Source organism: Coenobita brevimanus, chromosome 73 (assembly GCF_032717465.1).
Source record: "Coenobita brevimanus isolate Jiangsu-jjx chromosome 73, ASM3271746v2, whole genome shotgun sequence".
Lineage (NCBI taxonomy): Eukaryota > Metazoa > Arthropoda > Malacostraca > Decapoda > Coenobitidae > Coenobita > Coenobita brevimanus.
This window is the reverse complement of record NC_137026.1, coordinates 11,328,395-11,344,005: the sequence shown is the minus strand read 5'-3', so window position 1 is coordinate 11,344,005 and position 15,611 is coordinate 11,328,395. Positions and strand designations below refer to the sequence as shown.

The 15,611-nt window shown below is 43.1% G+C and overlaps 1 protein-coding gene across 1 annotated transcript in view; it reads right to left on the bottom strand.

The window, feature by feature from the left end:
* LOC145407476 (putative neural-cadherin 2) overlaps positions 1-14,292 on the bottom strand; it is a 143,045-nt gene extending 128,753 nt beyond the window's left edge. The window contains exon 1 of the mRNA XM_080278405.1: positions 14,200-14,292. Coding sequence (XP_080134531.1) covers positions 14,200-14,292 — 93 coding nt within the window. The remainder of the gene's footprint in view (positions 1-14,199) is intronic.
* Positions 14,293-15,611: the final 1,319 nt, after the last annotated feature.

The window sequence follows — 15,611 nt, the reverse complement described above, 5'->3', positions numbered from 1 at the left end:
CACTGCCTCTCTCCACTGTGCCTCACCGCCCCTTTCCACTGCACCTCTCCACTGCACCTTTCCACTGCACCTCTCCACTGCGCCTCACTGTCCCCCTTCACTGTGCCTCTCCACTGCGCCTCACTGCCCCTTTCCACTGCACCTCTCCACTGCGCCTCACTGCCTCTCTCCACTGTGCCTCACCGCCCCTTTCCACTGCACCTTTCCACTGCGCCTCTCCACTGCACCTTTCCACTGCACCTTTCCACTGCGCCTCTCCACTGCACCTTTCCACTGCACCTTTCCACTGCGCCTCTCCACTGCACCTTTCCACTGCACCTTTCCACTGCGCCTCTCCACTGCACCTTTCCACTGCACCTTTCCACTGCGCCTGTCCACTCACCGCCTCCTCCGCCCAGTTTTTCAGTGTCCCAGGCAATTTATGGCCGAACAGGTTAAAATATCATGGCACTTCTATCAATATATTACCGTGTGTTTTGTCCCTTGTCACTGGCGTCAGGTGGATTATTCTGCACGTGTATCAAAATAACTGCTGAATTATTGCCCTGGGTTCGTGTTCTCGTCAGGTGAGGAAGCTCCCTAACACCTATTCCTTAGCGATTTATTTCTGGATACATCTGGTTCGTAACCTTTTGTACGTTATTTATGCAGAGTTTGGTGATACTGGAAGGATTTAAATAACACAGAAGAGGACAGCAAATTGTAATTTTAAAGGAAAATACTGGCACTGGACTGGGATACACAAAGGCTCACATTTTTGTCGGTTAAGGAAGTTCCCTAACACCTTTCCCTAATTGATTCATTTTGCTTTTTACAGTTTACTGTCCTCTGTGTTACATAAATCCTAATATCATCATATTCTGCATTAGAAACGTATGAAGGAATATTAACAACACATCTAAAAATAAATCGCTAAGGAAAAGATGATAGGGAGTCTCCTTAAGCGAAGAAAGTCCGAACCAAACTTCATGGATAATACCCTGTTGTTGGTGGTGCCTTCGCTCGGTGGCACGGATATAGCTGGGTGGCTCCGTTGCCTGGTTATACAAACGTCCCTCAGCTCCCTCCCTAACCCCTGTAGGGAGGATGGTGGGCTGGAAGAGGAGGAGGGGGGGTGCAAATTCATCCTGCAATCTACTGGGCTCACACTCAGATGAATCTGGGGTTACAACTGCTACTACTACAACCATTTTATTACTTAATTCATCCATATATTTCTTTAGCCTATTTACTTATACCAGAAAGGGCAAAAAGACTGCAAAACTTTACATGTCTCTTTTAGCTTCTGTAAAAGTTCGTGCTGGCGACAACATATTAATTATTATTATTATTATTATTATTATTATTATTATTATTACTCTTATTATTATTATTATTGGAGTTCTTTTTCTTTTTGCAGGATTGGCAGGGAAGTAAAAACACAAAAAAATCCCTTGCCTCTTCCTCTTCCTGCAAATCAAAATCTGGGTTACGTGAGAGAAATTACATGTGATTTCAGATCCTGGTTGACTTGCAGGACGTCGTATATTACGAGAGAGAGAGAGAGAGAGAGAGAGAGAGAGAGAGAGAGAGAGGGAGGCTGACTTACGAGATGTCATATATTCTGTGGCAAGGTCGTGTGTTTCCCCCTAATGGCTGATGTGTGGCCAAGGTGCCTCGTCACTCATACACACTGCCTCCTTGACTCGTTAAAAAGATGCTGTGTTGCAACCTCAAGATGCCTCGCACACACACACACACACACACACGCATACATACATACATACACACTTCCATGCATACAAACATACACAAACTTTACATACATATATACATACATACATTCTCTCTCTCTCTCTCTCTCTCTCTCTCTCTCTCTCTTTCTCTCTCTCACATACACACAAATAAAAAGACAGACAGACAGACATAGATAGATAATGATACATAACTGCAAGTATTGTGCTGTTTCCACTATCCATCCATCCATCATCCACTCCTACGTTGCCCCATGAGGAGCGTAGGAGCCCGGGGCTAGGTAGTTGGTCCTGACATTTAAGATGAGAGTGACCAACCTCACTTATCCCTGAGTGGCATTACGTAAGCAATAAACCCCAACTTTCCGTTGGATATAAACCTTCACCGGCTCAGTCCGATTGGAGCACAATAATTACCCACTAAACCACCAGGCGCCAAAATTTGGTTTCTCCTAACTCCAATATCGTCCATGTGAAACTATCAGATACTATCGCTCCTGTTTGTACTGTCTAACTTTAAATTTGTTTCTTATATGTGATCCACCTTGTTCTAATTACATTGTTATTTTCTTTACAATACAAACTTATTTTTAACAATCAAAAGTTTATTACACTCATTCTCAAAATTCCTCCCTTTTAATTTAAGTACAATACCGGTGTGTTTACTATTCTTGTGAGGCTTCCAATCATTAGCACTTTCACATCAGCCGTTTTTACATATTCTGATTTACTCTTTTCACGTAAATCTGGCTCAGATTATTGTCCTTTTGTAGCTCAGTGGCAGACGATAATGCTACAGCTCTACATACTTTCCACGGCAATTCTTCGTGACTAGCAACATTTTCTAGATTTAATCTCTGATACAATTCAGCATGCACTAGAGAGATATGGTAATTTTAGGCCAGGTTAGAGTAAAAAGAGTATAGTCAACAAGGAGACCCAGTCCTACCTGATAACTACAGAAAGGCTCATCGAATTGCATGCAGTCACGACTTAATATTCCAGCTGCAGTTCCCTCAAGTAAAAATAAAGAGACTATATTGGTGACAAGAAAAAGGTAAACATAATCCCAGGCTTAACAAGCTGACCTCCCCCCTCCTTATAATGCCTATCACCACTCGATATTGGAGCATAATTTTGTCATAACGTTATTTAGCACAGTTACATATTTCACTTTATATATACGAATGTGCCAATGAACGTGATATCTGTGTCTTTATTCCTTTCTATTTTGTTGATTTCGTACTTGCTTTCTTTCACTTGCGGGCACCCGTCCTAGCAGCGTTCCTTTCTAGTGACTGTCTGCACATGGTACTATTGACAAACTATGAAAAGTACCTGCTCTGATGTGTGTGTGTGTGTGTGTGTGTGTGTGTGTGTGTGTGTGTGTGTGTGTGTGTGTGTGTGTGTGTGTGTGTGTGTTACTCTGGACAGAGACTTCACAGCCCTTTTTCTGAGGCCCGTAAGTCCCACGTACACCCGAAAGCAGTAATCGGTAGCCCCCTGAATTGCTTAAGTCAAGGGAAGGATTGACGGGTCGAACGAACACTGCCTCTCCCCTCCCCCCCGGGCCCTCTCCAGCCTACCCCACCCAACCCAACCCCCGTTTAAACATTGCCGAGTAAGTTTGTTGTAACATTCATGGCTGGCGATGTTACGTTATGTTCATGTCTACATGAATTAACATTCACGTCAGTTACCACTAGTGTTAATGATATACCATGAATTAATGTGCGATAATGTATTACCAACTAGCATATGAACGTGGAGAAGCAATGTGATATAAATAAAGGCCTGAGTATGGAAAAAGGCAGAGCGAGTATAATTTTAATGCGCTATAATAATATATTCTTATTAACATCATCACCATCCGGACCTCCTTTCCCACCCTAGGGCAGGGTGAGGATTAGGGCAGGTTCCCACTTCGAGTGTATGAAGCTATTTCAACCACATTTACAATATCTGTTGCCATCTGTCGGTGTTCCAGGTTGTCAATCATACAAAAATGTTTTCTGGTTATTTGTATTTATATATAGACACGAAATCAGCTACGAATAATATTAGCTCTATATATGAGACTTTGCTTCAAAGATTCGAGTCATTCTCTGGTATGAATCACGCACACGCTCACGGACACGCCCCTGCGCGCGCGCACACACACACACACACACACACACACACACACACACACACACACACACACACACACACACACACACACACACACACACACACACACACACACACACATAGTTGCACGCATACGCATACACACAGACCTGCAACACAATGTTAATGCATTGCCATTCGATCTAAAGATGAGGACTACAGCCCTGTTATTTACTGAATCAGTTACCACTTCCCCCATCATCGTATCCTTCTTCCTATTCACAGTCATAATTACATCAGCATGTGTAAGTGTAATGACTGCACTACGGGACTGTGTTGCTTTACAGCAAACAGTTAGATGGCTAGTCCCATGAACAGTAATTTTGTTTGGCCGCTGAGTAATGCCTAGAGCAAAATAAGTCTTCTATGTCTCGCATATAAGTCATAGATTCGCGTGTGGTAAATGCAAAGTTGTTTTCTGTAAGCACAGGCAGCATACAAAGGCCGTAACCCCCATATAATCTGCTAGCAATACACAGCTTTATGGCCTTGTGACACTAACACTGGAAATTGCTGGGTGTATTTTCATCTACCAGTTCAATCCACAGAGAACTCGCTCCTATACCGTATGGTATCATGTTGTCCACCTGATTCGCCATATATAGGTGTATAGAATGTGTGCTTAAAGCGTGTTAAATGTTTCGTTCATGTTCTAGGATTTGTTGGTTCGCACTACGGTGAAGTGGCAACAAAGGGTGCGGGTGGTGGGGACTGCAGTGGCAGACGACAACAGAGATGTGGCTGAAATAGTTTCATACACATGAAATGTGAATATTATTTACTTGATATTAATATGAATGTATTTATTAAAATGCAATAAAATTATAATCACCCTGTTTTTTTTTATTCTGCATTTTCTTTTTTTTACATCACATTGCTTCTCCACGTTCATATTTTTTTTTTATGTGCTCAACTCTGGGCATAGGCTTCACAGCCTGCTCCCAAGGCCCAGTAGTCCTCCTACATATTGTACACCTCTACATGTCACCACTTCGGCGCTAACACCCATCGTCCATATTGAATACATGCTAGGGCTGTCTCATACAGGACTGGTGTATTGGTATTAGCGGGGTTAATTTTACGACATGTCGGCGGGTCTTCTGGTAGATCGGTAAAGTCTGCCGTAATGAAATTCAAATCCTTAAACTGTTCCCTGCCCCAGCGGGGATTTGAACCTGGGCCCGGTAGGACCGCAAGCCACCTCTCTGCCGATTACTGCCCATTATTCCATGGTATGTTATTAACGCTAATGGTAACGCACGTAAATGGTAAATCATATAGACACCAACACAACGTAACATCGCTAGCCACGATTGTTATAAACCCACCCAGCAACTTATAGACCAGAGTCGGATAGAGAGGGGTGGGGGACGGGGTGGGGGTGGGGGAGGTTGTGTTCGTTCGCCCGGTCTATCCTTCCCCTTGGCTTCAGCTACATAGGGGGCTACCGATTATTGCTTTCGGGTGTACTACGGACCTTCACATGCCACCACTTCGGCACCAATTCCAATCATCCACACAGAATACATGCTAGGGTTGTTCATTCAGGACTGATATAATGGTATTAGGGTGAGTGTTTCCATGATACTTCAGTATTTGTGTGGAATGTTGGTAGAATCTGTTTTCAGGAAGTTCATCTCAACAAACCACCTCCTGTTAAAGCCTGAACTGAACTAGCGTCTTGTCGGACTGATGACCACTTCTCTAACCAGTGTATGTCGCAGATCTATCTACCAATCTATATCAATTTGCCAATGAGAGAGAGAGAGAGAGAGAGAGAGAGAGAGAGGTGCTAGGAAATAAATGGTATGTTAAATTAATGGCTACCGACTGCATAAGGGTTATAAAATGGGACATTCACTTACTACTTACTCCCAATCTTCCAATACTGCATGAACCGCAAGAGTCGATGTTACTTCCACGTCCCCAGTTGCACTGCTGGGTGAACAGGGACAAGGGGGAAACCAACTGCGCCCAACATTCTGACCGGCCCGTGACTCAAACCCGGGTTCTTCCAACTGCGACACGAATGTGCTAATCAATGCACTACCAACTCCTCAAAGATTTTGTTTTTTACTTCACTCGTGACTCTCCTCTTTCCTCTCTCCTGTTTCCTACTTTTGTCCCAGTGGGCAAGCTAAATTTATACCCCCTTCGTCTCTCTCTCTCTCTCTCTCTACTGTATATATATATATATGGAATTCGGTAACAAAAAACATCTCCATGGGCGCAGTGGTTTAAAGGTATGCAGTATCAGAGTTCTTAGCTTCTTTCAGATTGCTTCAGAGCTGTCCTAGCTAACAGACACCGACTGAGGTAATGGGAAACAGATGCTGGCCTGGGATGGTGCTTGGCGCTGAGGTGTAACAATAAATAAAAGAAAAAATGAGAAGATGGGTGTTTGAGGTCGACTCTACAGACACGTGATGGGGATGGCAGGGCAAACATGAGGCGTGTGTGCAGAGAAGTGATAAGGACTGGGATGGTATACTTATTTACTCTAACATGGCCCAGATTTTACTCCTTTTGTAGCTTATTTCACGTAGTTCTATCTATCAATCTATTGCCAGACGCCATAATCCCGTAAGGGGTGGCCATTTGACTTTGAGTTATTTGTTTCACGGGGAGGGGCACTAACCCTCCACCAACCCACTTGTTGACACGTAGGAAGCACGTATGGTTTTGTTATATGGTTACCACCCAGCATTGTAAATGGTTTCTTGGCTTACAGGAAACCATTTGGCTTGTCACTCAATGTAAAGCCACCTGAAAAGGAAAGAAAAGTAATAAGAAGTGACAGGAAAGATGGGAGAAACAGGAAGAGAGGAGGGCAGGCACAGAAAAAGAATGATAAAGGCTAAGGAAGAAGTAGGCAGCACTACATCAAGTGAGTGGATGACGTAGTTCATTGGCAGAAAAAAGACATTGCTATGGTTTTACATCATTTCCATTGCACCTCTTGGTGGCTAGCATCATATTCCAGTATCAGTTTATTGCTACAGCTCAGAATTCAAGATGGAGAGTCGTCAATTTTAGGCCAAGTCAGAGTTAACATGGTATAGCAGGATGTATGGCAAAAGGAAAAGAGTACATGCAGTTAGCAAGGGCGATGTATGAGAAGCGTCGTTTTGGTGGCGAGATTTAAGACAGATTTAGCCTGAAAATTCGATGGAGACTGTAAATAATGAAGGGGGAAAAATGAAATGAGAGGGACTGGCAGGAATGGTGGTGAATGAGGGATCAGGGCAAGAGGAGAAGGAGGGGGCTGGTATGCTCTGTGAAAATGGGTGTTGTAGACACCATATGCATGGTGAAGATTTAAGTTTCCCCCCTGCAACCAACGAGAAATATTAGCAGAGAGAGAGAGAGAGAGAGAGAATAGCCAGTAAAGCAATGAAAGAAGGACGAGAAGCAACAGAATGGAAGCCTGATAAGGAGATTGACTATAAACAAGGGGGCGAAGCTACCTGAGACCTGGCAAGGAAAACTTGGAGAAAAGAAGAAGGACTAAGAAGAACAGAAATGAAAAACAGGAAAAAAGAAGAAAGATCCAGGAGGAAAAATAAACAAACTAGACGGTAGAAATTACAAAAATACGGGGGGGGGGGGCAAATTAAGAAGTGAGGAAGCGGGGCGAAAACATATGAGAATCATGTAAAGTGAAAGGACTCTCGGTGGAAAACACCTACGTAATGTGCATAACGATGGGGAAACTCATGTGTTCCTAATTAATCAGATCAATGGGATAGCATCAAGTGAGGGTTCTTGGAAGACAAAGTGAGGGGAAAGATGACGAAGAACGGAGGAAATAGACTGAAGGAAAGAGAAGGAAATAACACACACACACACACACACACACACACACACACACACACACACACACACACACACACACACACACACACACACACACACACACACACAGTCACAGATAAAGACAAGTAATCCGTCGGTACTATAGAAAATTTTGGGATTGATGGAGGGAAGACAACCCCCACTCCCCAACACCAACCAGTCATGAAATTTCCACAGTTTTAATAACAAAGGATAAGAATATTGCATGGATAAATTTCTAGGATTAATGGAGTATTTGAGAGGGGGGGGGGGTGAGCTGGGAGCAGGGCAGTGAAATGGCTGGGAACAGGGCGACATGTAGGCGATTTGTTTGTGGCCACCCCTTACGTGACTGAGGCGTCTGGAAATAGAAAGACAGATACACTAATGCACTTATAGGCAAAACAAGAAACTGCACCAGGGAATTTGGGGAGGAGATGCAGCGCCTACTCTCAGCTCTGAAGAGGATATCCAGAGTCTTCAAGATAAAGAAGAAATTCGTAGACGTATAGAAATAAGGCCACGTATGTTATGCTCACCATAGGAATTAAGCATAACTGGTAGGGAAGGAATGAACACCCGACTCCTACCCCCCTCAAAAAAAAAAAAAAAAGTGTTGTATATGGTGTTTGTAGTTTTTTCTTATTTTTCTTCATTCCATTCTGTGTAAAAATTAAAGTTGTCCATAATATTAGTTGGTTTACCTGAGATACGCCATTTATCACGACTAGCCAAGGAAAAACAAAGCATCAATTAACTACAGTATATGGATTAAGATTGTTTCGAAATAATGATGAGGAAGATTTGTGTGTGTGTGTGTGTGTGTGTGTGTGTGTGTGTGTGTGAGGGCAAGGGTGGGCTGTCAGGGGTTATGTGAAGGAGGAAATTTATTATAGCATAAGACGGAGAGGCGACCGGGAGAAGAGCGTGCCTCAGGGAGGACAGGCAGTGTGGGTGGGTGAGTGGGTGGTGGGTGGGTGGAAGGATAAACAAGACAGGGGGATGAGGAGGATAAATCTGGGGTGGAAAGGGGAGAGAAATGGATAGATTCGGGGAGACAGAGAGGCGGACAATTGACAAAAGATGTGGGTAGGGAAGGTGAGTGGATAAAGAGGATGAGGGAAAGAGAGAAAGAGTACAAGGGAAGAACAGAAGATGGAAACAACAGATTGGCAGAGAAAGAAAAGCAGAATATTGGTAAGTGGAAGAATTACCGGGACACAAGGAAAAAAAAGCTTGAGAGAGAGAGAGAGAGAGAGAGAGAGAGAGAGAGAGAGAGAGAGAGAGAGAGAGAGAGAGAGAGAGAGAGAGATCGTCAATAAAGAAATGGCCGAAGGATGATAAGAGACACAAAGGAAACCTGATAAGGAGATTGACGATAAACAAGAGGATGAAGCTGCCTGAGACCTGGCGAGGAAAACTTGAAGAAAAGAAGAAGGACTTGGGAGGAAAAAAAAAAAAAAAGGAAAAACGGGGAAAGTTGCAGGAGGAAAACTAAGCAGACTAGACGGAAGGGTAAAAAAAAAACTAAAGAAAAATATTAGCAAAATAAGGAGTGAGGAAGCGGGGCGAAAACAAGTGAGTGTCGTGTTTAGCATCAAGTGAGGGTCCTTGGAAGACAGGGTGAGGGGAAAGAAGGGGAAGAATGACGGGAATAAGAAACTGAAGGGAAGAGAAGGAAATAACACACACACACACACACACACACACACACACACACACACACACACACACTGAAATGGGGAGAAAGCTGGAATAAGAAACGTGGGCTGAGGGAAGCGGAGGAGAGAACAGTGAAGATGTGGAGATAGAAGAAAAGGGGAGAGAAAAACCAAAGGGAAATTAAGAAAAAATATAGATGTAAGAAAGAGGCAAGAGGAAGAGGAAAAAAGGAAAACATGGCAGTAGAGAGAACAGGAGGGAAAAAACGAAAAAAAGTATATGCTAAGAAAATTGGAAAAATGAAGATAAAAGGGAGGAGGAGGAAAAAAGCAAAGGAAAGGGAGTAGAGGACGACTTGGAAGGAAAGACAAGGGGAATGAAAAAAATAGAGATGGAAGGTGAGGGAAACAGCAAGAAAAGAAAAGCTAGAAAGGGGAGATGGAATGAAGGATGAGGGAGAAAGCAAGGAATAAAAGCGAAAGGCAGAAGGAAGAAAGAAGAATGGGGGAGAGGGCAATAAAGAAAAAGTTAAATGAAAGGGACAAGAGAGAGAGAGAGAGAGAGAGAGAGAGAGAGAGAGAGAGAGAGAGAGAGAGAGAGAGGAGAAATAGAGACAAGAGTAAATATAAGGAGACAGGAAAGCGGAGAAAGAAGACGAAAACAAGAGCTTCAGGTGATTAAGAAGAGCATGAAGAGAAATTAGGAAAGTTTAAGAGATCGAGAGATTAAGAATAACACTGAGAGACATATAAAACGAGTTTAGGAGCGAGAGAGAGATGGATGAGAGGCAGGCGCAGATGACCAAGAAGCAGTAAAATGAGCAGAAAGCAATAACTAGGGAGATGAGGAGTAAGGATGATTTTTGGAGATTAAATGATGAAAGCTAATTACACTGGATATCAAGAGTGTCGGACATAGGAAGATAAATAAGGTTACGTGCTTTTGGGTGGGGACTTAGATACTGAGGAGAAGGGAAGAGGAAAATAAGAGGGGCAGAAGAGAGAAGGAAAAAGAGGAAGACGAAAATATTAAGAAGAGGAGGAGGAGAAGGAGGAGGAGGGGAAGGAATGAGAAATATTGACATGCAGGAAAGAAGGGTATGGAATTGCTGAGAGAGAGAGAGAGAGAGAGAGAGAGAGAGAGAGAGAGACGGAAGTAAATATGAACAGGACTAACAAGACTAATGAACAGACCAGAGTGGACAGAGAAGGTGGACAATTTGACTGATAGGAAAAAGAGACGGAGATAAGCAGGAAAGAGGAGAGATATAACGTGAGTGTCATAACAAGGAGTAATGAAAGAGAAAGGAAATGTGGCAGAGTAGAGGTGAGGAGAGTAGAGGATATGGGATGAAATGAAACACACTGGAGGGGAAAGGCAGATTAAAGGATTGCGAAGGAAGAAACAGGCAAATTCTGTAAAAAGATATTATTGTTGAAGGAGTGTGGCGATGATAGAAATAGGGAGAAAGGATAAATATAGAGGCTGAAGGAGTGTCAGGATGGGGAGGATGGAGAATATTGAGGATAATGAAACAGACTTGTGTGGAGGGGGAAGGGAAACAATGGGCTTGTGAGGGATGAGAGCTATACCTCCTTTTAATGTGCAGTGTGCAGTATTCCATTTTTGTCATGTAAAAGAAGAAATAAAATCTGTGTTCGTTCTTTCTAACAATGATGGTGCTTTTCTATTTCCTTTCCGCGCCCTCTTTTTTTTTTTTTTTTTTTTTCCGGAGGGTGTGATGGGTGGGGAGAGCTTTCCTAGTTTTTTTTTTTTTTTTTTTTTTTTTTTAAGTTGGCTAGATCTCTATCATAATTTTTCCCCCTAACAGATACTCTTGTTATGGACCACCAGAACTCCTGTTGCCTGTAATTCATATGTGCTCCTATGTAATCCTCTCCTAACCTAAACTGAACAAACACAACATATTCAAACCTAACTTATCTAAACCTATCCTACCTTATTCTCCTATTCTATTCACTCTTACCCTACTATACCCTACCCTAGCCTACCCTACCCTACCTTACCCTAACTTACCCTACCCTACCCTAACGTACCCTACCCTACCCTAACCTAACCTAACCTAACCTAACCTAACCTAACCAAACCTAACCTAACTTAACCTATCCTATCCTAACCTAATCTGACCTAACCTCTCCTCTCCTATCCTGATCTAGGCTAACCTAAAGGGCAGAAGTTACTAGCGTGGCTCTTGGGGTGTCGCTAGCAATCACACATAACAGGCCGGCCCGACTCTCCAGACAGCGACACTTGATCCACGTTAACGGCGTCACAGGAGAGCAGCTGATGGCCCTCGCTCTTTATCTCTGCCAACGAGGCTTGACACTACACAACTCTCTTACTCCTGAAAGATATAACGCAGGGAATCTGAGCGGGGCAAGGAAAGGCGAGGAAGAGGGCGAGATAAGAAAGAGTCCAGTGAGACTCTACTCTGTTCATTTTAACTTGGTCTAAATATGCCATACATCGATTCTGGATGCAGAGCTGTAGGAAAAGATAAACACTGGAGTACGATGCTAGTCACGAAGAATGTTATGGAAGTGGCGTACAGCCCAAGTACTGTCCTGTCATTCCGCCACTGACCCACGGGAAAGAAGCTGAAAAGGGACGAAAATGGCTAAGTTAAAGTGTAAGAATTACAGAAAACGGTACGACAAACATTAGATGGAACTTTTAGGAGAATGAAATAACACACACATGGTCGCCAGTTCTCCAGTGTTTTATTGTAGCTAACACCAGACGATTTTTATTCAGCCAAGAGTGGGGCCGAGGGACCTTGGGATGTGCTAATGCTGCTAAAATAACACAGGAGTCGAGGCAGCTTGAGATGTGATTATACTGCTAAAATTAACACTAGGGTCGAGGGAGCCTGGAATGTGAAAATGCTGCTAGAATTAACACACGAGTCGAGGCAGCTTGGGATGTGCTACCGTAATAGTGCTAAATTTAACACTGCGTCAAGGGAGCCAGGGATGTGCTAATACTGCCAAAACTAATACTAATCAAGGGAGCCAGGGATGTGCTAATACTGCCAAAATTAATACTAAGTCAAGGGAGCCAGGGATATGCTAATACTGCTAAAATTAATACTAAGTCAAGGGAGCCAGGGATGTGCTAATACTGCCAAAATTAACACAGGGGTCGAGGGAGTCTGCGATGTGATGTTGCTGCTAAAACTAGAAAGTATAGAGAGCACATACCTTCGCCAATGCCATTAAAAAGGATCCGGATCCGTGGGTATAGGATCCGGATCCGGATCCGCCCTAAAATTTAATCAATACTTTCTTGTTCCTTTCCACAAAAATCTCACTGAAATTCAGTGAGAACTTTTGGAGATATAGTGAGAAATACTCCCGACCCGGTTCCTGATCCGCCCCCAAATTTATTCATTTCTTCCTTGGCCTATAGTCCACCCTTCCACAAAATTTCACCAAAATCCGTTCGTAACATTTTGAGTAATCCTACTAACAGAGAGACAAACAAGCAAAAAAACACTGGCAAAAACATATCCTTCGCGGTGGTAATTAACACTTGGGTCGGGGGTGCCTGGGATGTGATAATACCACTAAAATTAATACTCTGATATTCTGGACAAGTACCTTATGCCAGCAGACACAACACTAATATATCCATCTAAGTGTGAGCCATAGGAGCCTGGGTGTTATGAATGGAAGGAAATTAGGCCTGAAGGTGATTTCTTCTACAATTAATAATCTTGTTGTCTTTGAAGAATACTGATAACAAGCAGGAAATTATAAATAACTGATATGTATGAGAATGATTAATATATATATACTAAATAACACTTAAAGAACAGGCTTGATTTACGTTATGCAACCGTGGCCCTTAAGATCTGTGTATGGAAGCTGATAAGGGTAGGGAACTGACAGGGACGGAGTTGGTTGCATGAATTTTGTACGAAGGGGTGCATGACAAGAGTTTGGCGTCCCTTTTAAACGTGACAGTCGTCGGCTTGAATAAGTCTGATAGGTAAATATGAAGCTACGTGTGGCATGGTGTACCTCTGAGGCTGAACCAGGATTCCTGAGGCTTGGATGGTGAATGAATGGGTGTGTGGCTTGTTTCATTAGGTACAGTATACTGTTGACTATATATACACTATAATATACTCTCCTTTTCACTGCTTCCTGGCATCTACCTCACCCCGAGTGCAGCTGGGAAAACCATGTAGGATAATAATTATCTCTCTATCTACACACACACACACACACACACACACACACACAACTTGCCTAATGTGCGTCAAGAGGATTTATGTGGCGTCGAAAATTGCATTTTTTTTTTTTTACCTTAACTTGCTGAGAATAAGAGATAATGTTTTATTTGTGTCTCAGTTACATCCCCTCCGGTTCAAATTCATTAATATATTACGTTCCAATATTCCTTCGAAATTTTCTAACCACGGATCTGATCGAGCTGTTGTGCTTGTCCTGCACAATTTTCTTCCCTGCATAAATTCGATTCCATCCTAACCGAGCGAGGGTCCCTTACCATCCGCCTCCCTAGGCTCCCTGCCACCGCTTGTCATCCCTTGTCCCTTTCTGTCATGTCTGTCACTCCTTGCTGCCCCCCTGCCACTGCCTAGGAATCAACTATCCCAGCCCCCCGCCGCCGCTTGCCATCTCTTGTCGCATCATGCCGCAGCATGCCGCCGCCCGCTGTTCCCTGCCATATCCTGCCATCCATCTCGTCAGGCCCATTACCGCCGCCTGTCGTCTTCTGCCACGTGGAACGACCTCGTACAATACGTCAAATGTACCATCTGCCGCCGCCGCTTGCCTCCCGTCTCCCTGAGCTCCATGTCGCCGTATGCCATTGTCTGCCACCCTCTGTTTATCCCTGCCGTCCCCATGCCGCTGCCTCTCTGAATCCCCCTACCAATACCTGCCGCCGATTACCGCTCCTTGTCGCCCCGGGTCAGGAGGAATGGCCTTATACCACAGGTCACGTGTGCTGGTGCAGCCTCAGTCCAAAGCCGCTGGTCCAGCTTTAGGAAAGGCTTGGCATCCCGGCATTCTGCATCTCCTAAGGATGTCGCCACTTGCTATGAATGTCGGCAGTTACAGTACATGGGAAGTTAGGAGCTTCCTGCAGATTACATCAACCCTTCAGGATTTCAAGACTTGGTACGAGTTCGTAAAAATGCCATGGTTTCCTCAGCTGACAAGGAGGTTTTCACAATTACTGGATATTTTACATTTAGTTGCCTTCAACCTGCCAAGTTCTACCCAAGACTCCTCGGAGTATCCGGTACCATATTTATAAAGTTTCAGGAGCAATTTATAAACTTTATATAGTAACTGTTATGTCTAAAATTGCTTGTATATTTTTTTCTTCAATCTTACGGCTACCAAATACTTCACAACCAATCCAGTCATTATTGAAATGAAAAAATGCAACCAAACACAATGACTCACGATCATAATTTACTGTTACAGAGATTCTTTATCGTGAAACTGCTTAGGATCTTCTATAAATACGACTCCAGGACCCTACCCGAAAGACACCAAAACAATGTTATGTTGGAGACTGTTAGAGCTACAGCAAACCTGCAGACTTTGTTGGAAAATTTTAGAAAAATATAATGGTTAATGCGACATTCTCCAAATTCTTCACCATATCGCTGAAAAAAGAAAATTAATTAAAAAATAATCAATAAACACGCCAAATTGGAAAAAATGAAAACAAAGAAAAGCTGATCTCGGAAGCTATTAAATCTACAGCACGTGTATGCATATCATTAAAAAGCTCATGAAAAAGTAATTAACATTATTTATGTGGTTCTTAAAATTATGCCACTATATTGATTTAACAAGTAGAAAAACGCCAAATCGAGCACCAAAACTGACATATCTCGAAAACTAATACTACCACTGCTAATCTACGCATATCTCTGGAAAGTTTATGGAAAACTAATATATGTGACTTAAGTGACCTCAGAATTCGCCACCAAATTGTAGAGAAGGGGCAAAAAGCGTCAAATTGAGCACAAAATTAAGTTAACTCGGAAACAGATTAAACAACAGTGGAACTAGTGTCATCGCTGGAAAACTTACATATAACAGGAGCTTCATGAGTGGTTGTTCTCGACAGACCAATGTGTGCATTAATTCTCGACCATGTTCCTCGCTTTTAAATATGGACGCCTTTAACTTAATGTTTAATCCCTTG